This window comes from Chanos chanos, chromosome 13 (assembly GCF_902362185.1).
Source record: "Chanos chanos chromosome 13, fChaCha1.1, whole genome shotgun sequence".
Classification (NCBI taxonomy): Eukaryota; Metazoa; Chordata; class Actinopteri; order Gonorynchiformes; family Chanidae; genus Chanos; species Chanos chanos.
The window spans coordinates 4075001-4082500 of record NC_044507.1 but is presented as its reverse complement, the minus strand read 5'-3'; the positions used below and the strand labels follow the sequence as shown (position 1 = coordinate 4082500).

The 7500-nt window shown below is 41.7% G+C and overlaps 2 protein-coding genes across 2 annotated transcripts in view; one reads left to right on the top strand and one right to left on the bottom strand.

Annotated features, from left to right (window-relative positions):
• The window catches only part of epx (eosinophil peroxidase), a 10879-nt gene extending 9656 nt beyond the window's left edge, over positions 1-1223 (top strand). Inside the window, exons 15-16 of the mRNA XM_030790493.1 lie at positions 833-935; positions 1166-1223. Of these exons, the coding sequence (XP_030646353.1) occupies positions 833-935; positions 1166-1223 (161 nt within the window). The remainder of the gene's footprint in view (positions 1-832; positions 936-1165) is intronic.
• Positions 1224-6850: 5627 nt separating this feature from the next.
• Positions 6851-7500, bottom strand: part of rab3il1 (RAB3A interacting protein (rabin3)-like 1) — an 8191-nt gene continuing 7541 nt past the window's right edge. Inside the window, exon 11 of the mRNA XM_030790655.1 lies at positions 6851-6936. Within this exon, the coding sequence (XP_030646515.1) occupies positions 6851-6936 (86 nt within the window). The remainder of the gene's footprint in view (positions 6937-7500) is intronic.

Here is a 7500-nt window from a genome sequence, read left to right as displayed (position 1 = left end):
CTCCTCCCCTCACTCTCCTGTACAGTTAGGACCCCTCCCCTCACTCACCTGTATAGTTAAGACTCCTCCCCTCACTCACCTGTACAGGTAAGACTCCTCCCCTCACTCTCCTGTACAGTTAAGACCCCTCCCCTCACTCACCTGTATAGTTAAGACTCCTCCCCTCACTCACCTGTACAGGTAAGACTCCTCCCCTCACTCACCTGTACAGTTAAGACTCCTCCCCTCGCTCACCTGTACAGTTAAAACTCCTCCCCTCACTCACCTGTATAGTTAAAACTCCTCCCCTCACTCACCTGTACAGGTAAGACTCCTCCCCTCACTCACCTGTACGGTTAAAACTCCTCCCCTCACTCACCTGTACGGTTAAAACTCCTTCCCTCACTCTCCTGTACAGTTAAAACTCCTCCCCTCACTCTCCTGTACAGTTAGGACCCCTCCCCTCACTCACCTGTATAGTTAAGACTCCTCCCCTCACTCACCTGTACAGGTAAGACTCCTCCCCTCACTCACCTGTACAGGTAAGGTTGACAAATATGATTCAGTTAAGGGCAAAATCATGTTTATCAGAGACTGATCTAAAACCAGCATCACCACGATAGTTACCTATCTGGAAAAAAAACATAGAGTTGAAAATATGTTGTGTACTAACTGCATTCCTTTGAGAAGTAAGGACAAGACTGTAAACCTTTCAACCAAGGCTTTAAAAAGTCTGAGACTGAATCAAGAAGAACTGCAAATCATCACCGAATAGTGTTTTTTGTAAAACGTGTCGTGTGTGTGTGTGGTATTGTGTCTGGAATTACTGATTATTGAACCTGTTCTGTTTCAGAGCCCCACCCACCACCCCTGTCAGTGTCATCTGTTGTTGCCGCGGTGATGGCAGTGTTGTGGGGCGTGGCTACAGTCATCCTGATAATGACCTGTTATAAAAGGTTCGTTTGAGTCAGTCATATTTCATGACAGTTTACTGAGGCGCATCTTCGTTTTATGTTTGTTCCTTTAACTGCATCTCATTTTATGTTGTATTACATATTTTATTGCTATTTATTTTTTGACGTAATATTTCAGCAGCAGCAGCAGCAGCATCGTAATTCAACTTGTCTTTACATAAAATAGCAGTACCCCACCCTGCTTAATGCTTAATCCCACTTCCCCTCTGCAGGTTTTTCACTGAGAAACAGGAGTCCGTGTCCAGAGCATGCTGTCAGAGGAACAGCTGACACACACACACACACTCACACACACACACACACACACACACCTCTCTTATCTTTCATACTTAACCTGATCGGCTTTTCCCTCCTTTGCTTTCCTTCCTTTCTGTTGCTGTTGTTTTTGTTGTTGTTGTTGTTGTTGTTTACCTTATGCTGGTAGTTGGGCATATTGCTTTGCAGGATTATACCATAATGAATTAATTATGTACTCCGCAAACGCGTCAGTGTCTACGTTTAGTCTATGTTTACACGCTTATGTCTACACGCTCATCATTTTATTATGAAATATTTTCATAACATTAATACATTTTCTTTATGTATTTGGTTTATGTATTTGTGTACGTCAGTGTTAAGAATACACTTTGAATTTTGCTTAAAGAGATCTGAAGAGAAATTAATAACATGATGATAAGATGTACAGCAGTAATGTACATTGACAATGTACAATGTAAATGAATTTAGGAGAGCAAAGTTGTCTTTATTCATTTTGTTCTGAATGGCTTTACAGCAGAGTGATAAAACAGACCGCTCCTTTGTTTATTTACTCATTTATACTTTGCAGTTTGTTTGTTTTCATAATATACCCAGTAAGTGATGTGGAAAGAGCCCATGTGTGTGTGTGTGTGAGTTTTGAGGAGATTGTTATCTCACTGTCTTTAACCAAAGCCAGATTGTCCTCAGAAACCGGGTCAGGAAGTTCTGTTCTGGCTTAAGGTCATGTAGAGTTTGATATGCATGTGTGTTCATATAGGACAGAGGAGCATGTGATACCTCTCCTGTCACACGCTGAGAATGAACTGTACAGTCTGAAAATAACCCAAGAGAATGTTTTTTTGTTTTTTCTTTTTAATAGCATCAGTCTATACGTGCCTAATAAAAAGGCTTCGTTGTGTATGTGACATAGGAGAATATGAGGCTCATGACTGTAATTATGGTCTGTATGTTGTATTAAAAGCTGTTCGGTTCATTGGTCTGTGTGGCCGTTGCTTGGGACAGACACTGTCTTTCTCATTAGCTTTGATCCCTTAGACGTGTTCGTTATAAACTCCGCCCACATGGCACCTTGCTCTGGCAGCTTCAGTTTGAACTCGACACCGGGTCTCACTCTTCTCCCTTTACCAGTCAGCTTCTCTGTAGTACTGCTGCTCTGGACAATACTTCCCAAGAGGCTCAATAAAGCACACACCTCTCATACAGTCTCTCTCTCTCTCTCTCTCTCTCTGGTCCCGGGGGTGCACAGATACCTGCATATCTGACATTCTTTCAAAGTGATCTTCCTCACCGTGCTGACGTAAGGCTTTTGTCTTTGTATCAGTCACAGCTCAGCACCCATTAACACTGCTTCACTGGAGAACAGCTTGCTCTCTCTCCACACACACACACACACACACACACACACTGGGACCAGTAGACAGGTGTAACTGGGCAGGGTTTAAGGGAATACTGACTGCAGGACTTCTGGTAACTCGCATGTCTTATGGAGACACTTGGAAAAACTTTGGGTTACACGTGTGTGCTGTCCTCTCCTGTCCATTCTCAATCACAGTTATAAAGACTGAAGTGATTCTCCACACCCAGGAAAAGAAAGATAATATGAGTATTACTGAGGCGGAAAATGTTCCAACCATTCCACTGCTTTCAGCTGCATGTCTGCAGGTATCAGGAAGGACTGTCGATTTGTTTTGTAGTTTGATTTTGTTTTTAAAGAATGACTCAGCAGATATCAAGATTAGTTTCACCAAACTACATGTGAGCTTCTGTTATCACAGATCTTTTGACAAACAGAGTATCAGTACATTGCTATATTTAATCACAGGCCAGTGGAAGGCTGTCAAAGGTAATCAGCAAAGGAAGAAAAACTAAAATATAATAACGCGTGTGTTATGAACCCAAGAGTCAGTCCTACACTGAGTCCTAGATTACAGGACAGTTTGTTGGTTTGATCCTGAGGTTTGAATTCTGTGCAGTAATCATATAATCAATGTCAATTTTATTTTTTGTTCTTTCTCTTCCCCCTGCCCCAGCATTGGACACAAGTGTTTAAAATGTATACTGTTCATATGTGTATGAGTATGTGAGAGAGAGTGAACGTCTGTGTGTGCGTCTGTGTGTGTGTGTGTGTGTGTGTGTATGACAGCGTGAACGTGTTTCTTAGAGCGTCATCTCTTGGGCAGACATGCTTGTCATGTTTTCATTCTCTTGTATAAAACCAGTTAAGCAGCTGAAGGCTAAAGGCATAGACAGACACACTCAGCTTCAAACTATGACTCAGGCACAGAAACCTACTTCTGCTGCTAACCTAAATTTAACACATACATACACACACGCGCACGCACACGCTCTCTCTCTAGCTCTGGGCTCTCCCAGGTTTCGCTACCATCCATTCTTTCGGTCTAACTCTCTATTGACGTGTGTCATGGAACAATAAGGGAATGTTATGCCTTGAAGTAACAGCCACTACTCGAAGACTGTGTAGCTCTTCAAACAGTTTCCCCGTTGCTTAGCACCAGAGCAGAGGAGAACAAAAAATAAAACGACTAAACCTTTGTCGAACGTCTTAAGAATGGTCACTTTTCTCGTTTACAGTGTTTCACACGCACGTTAACACATGTTAGGGGGAAAGAAAAGAAAAAAAAAAAAAGAACCTCGCCTATTCCAAACCAAACGTAGCTCTTTATGAATCAGACAAAGTACACAACTCCACTTCAGTAATAAGCCTTTATTGTTTCCATCATCATTTTTTTTTTATATAGCGTCTGACACATCTAACAGTACTCTTAATTAAAGAGCAAAACAAGGCATCTCTGAAGGACAAAAAAAAAAAGCGTTAAGGACAATTACAAAACTCTCTCCACTCCCACCAAAGAGAGAGAGAGAGAGTCTGAGTTAATCTGCTTTAGGACGAGAGGATTGGCAAACACAACAACAGCTAAGATCTTCAACACAATTTGAGCTTAAACTCCCCCTATTACAGAGTACATTGTAACTGCATTGTACACTTCAAATGGCTATTTCTCCATGCAAGTAACACCAACAGCAGCGGTTGGTTAAGTGAATGGCTTATTCATATGCTTATGCATACAGGAGTGTGTCTAAGCTGCACTAGAGCTACTATAACTGTTTACAACACAGTATTGTAAGGTGAACTGGGTCGCTAGAAGACTCACATTAAAAGGCTCCTGGCTAAAGTTTCAGTCGTGGGAAAGCAGCTTATACAATTCCCACTGAAACCAGTATCAGTAACACCATAACTCCGACCGAAGCCTGACTACACAGTGCTGGCATATGTAGTCTATGGCACCTCTGTCATTCACTCATAAGGTTTTTAATACAATGCAACCATCCATCCACAGACCATGTTCTCTGACCCAACGCTGACGCTTCAACGTGCCAGGAACACTTTACAGTGGAATTCCATGTAGACTGCTTTATACATAACTCCTCCTTATGTATACTTTACATAACCCAGCTTGGGCAGTTTGACTTAAAGGCCTTTTTAAGTCGATCCATGCTTTGCTCACGTTACGCCTGAGAGAGGCTATAACAGTACAGCCGTGCATGTGTGTTCATTAAGACTGTCTGTACAGCCGTGCATCTGTGTTCATTAAGACTGTCTGTACAGGCGTGTGTGTGTGTGTGTGTGTGTATTAAGGTTGCATCATTACAGGCGTCAATGAGTGTGGATTAAGACTGTAACAGTACAAGAGTGTGTGTGTGTGTTCATTAAGGCTGTGACAGTACAGGTGTGTGTATGTGTGTTCATTAAGACTGTGACAGTACAGGCGTGTGTGTGTGTGTTCATTAAGACTGTGACAGTACAGGCGTGTGTGTGTGTGTGTGTGTGTTCATTAAGACTGTGACAGTACAGGCGTGTGTGTGTGTGTGTGTGTGTGTGTGTTCATTAAGACTGTGACAGTACAGGCATGTGTGTGTGTGTGTGTGTGTGTTCATTAAGACTGTGACAGTACAGGTGTGTGTAGCTGTACAGGTGTGTGTGTGTGTGGATTAAGATTGTAACAGAACAGGTATGTATGAGTGTTCACTTTCTTGGCACTCAGCCCTGACCCAAATGAGCCAAAATCAACCTTCACACCTGTACCTCCAGGCCTATGTGAACCTGCAGTATGTCAGGTGTGTAGATATACACAATAATAAATGAACAACAGCATGGTTGTAATAGCAGCTTCTGAGTACATTAGAGCAGCACAATCACTTGTGTCTGAATTTAACTTTGAATGAACTGCAGAGGCTGTACATCATGCAAATACACAGTTCTTACAGAAAGATTAATAAAGTAACGTTAACGTAACGTTTTTTTTTCCCCAATTTAGATCTCCATTAAAATGGAATAGAGTTGTGATGTTAGCTCTAGGCTGTGAAAAGCTATTGTGAAATGGCGGAGTGTTTAGCTCCGGATTTACGATAACCCTTAACTAAAAAAAAATGTTAGTGGGAAAATCCCTGGAAGGATTGGAGTGTACTGGGAGAGGCGCTGCATTAGACAGGTCAGTCTAGCTTTCCACTGCTTGTCTGTGCTTGTTTTGTTTTTTTTTAAACCAATACTTGTGCTGGCGACAGCGTAATGCTAATTTTGACGATACATTCGCAATCCATCTAAACACTGCGTCCCTAATTTATCACAATCTGATATCATCCAAAAATCTGATAGTACAATTCACATAAAGAAATTACTATTGCAGATTAGATCTACTGCTCTGCCATAGTGATGAGGTGGGATTAAAGCACCAGGATTAAATTTACCTGGCAGGAAGAATGTGAAAAGAGCCTGATCATAAACTCAGATTAATTTTCCCTGAATACAACACGCTGGATTAATATTCCCTACCGTCGTACGGATTAGGGGTCCACAGAAAACTCGGACACGTGCTTTTATTCCAGAGAACACACTGTGAAAGCCAGTGTGCCACTGGCCAATATGTAGCGAAACGTACCGGCATTCGCTATAGCATTTCCATAACCACTGCTTCCCAAAGCTGAGTTTCCATCGTTAACTATTGTCCAATCATTTTGTCACAATTCTCAGTCTACAAAAACACTCTCATATGGGCAAAACACTCTCTGAGTAACAGATCAACTCGTTAAAATATAGGCTGTTTAAAACATTTCAAAATGTGCTCAACACATGTGATGCAGACGCTGCTTCCTGCTGGTGATTAGCAGTTTTGCTTTATTTACTTACGCAGACGTCATGAGAGCGGTTGACAAAACTGTCAAACCAAAACTGATTATCGTATTTTAACTGTCTGATTCTACCGGCACCGGTATTCCATAGAGGGGAGTTGGATGCACTAGAATCTTGTCGGACATGAGGATCATAAAGGAGAAGGCGGGGCTTATTGAAAAGTCAAACTGTTTACATTTCGTTGGGTGAAAAAGGGTCAGACTGTTCAGACATGGATTGGATTAATTCATTGTAAATGCACTGAGTGACATGATAATGCTTGTAATGCACGCTAAGGTTCAACTGGCTATAGAGTTACTGATTGTGCTTCTGTTATTGTGCAATCCTCACACTAATGTTCCACACTAACTGAATTAAACTTAGGATGGAAAGATTCATGGCTTTGCTCTAAGTGTGTGTGTGTGTGTGTGTGTGTGTGTGTGCGCGTGTGTTAGCTGTCATCAGTCAGGAAGAAACCAAGCTTGGCCACCGTCATCTCCCTCCGCAAACGCATCACCTCCCAAAACATTTGCTCCACTAATGCAGCGAAAGAGATGGGAAAAGAAGAGAGAGGGGAACAAAAAAAACAGAGAGATAGTTCTGGTCATCTGTCTGAACAACACTCATCTCTACTGTGGACTGCTCTCAAATCTTTATCTGTATAAAATAGAATAGAACGAACAGAATAGCACCAGTTTAACAAGCATTTACATGACTTCAGCTGGTCAACTGGTCCTTTTCACACATTTTTTCAATGGTGTTTTTAAACAGTAGTTCAGTGTTTGTAAATGTGTAAAGGAGAGGTGTCTAACTGTAAAAGTGTAAAGGAGAGGTGTTTAACTGTAAAGGTGTAAAGGAGAGGTGTTTAACTGTATAGGGTGTAAAGGAGAGGTGTTTAACTGTAAAAGTGTGAGGGAGAGGTGTTTAACTGTAAAGGTGTAAAGGAGAGGTGTTTAACTGTATAGGGTGTAAAGGAGAGGTGTTTAACTGTAAAAGTGTGAGGGAGAGGTGTTTAACTGTATAGGGTGTAAAGGAGAGGTGTTTAACTGTAAAAGTGTGAGGGAGAGGTGTTTAACTGTATAGGGTGTAAAGGAGAGGTGT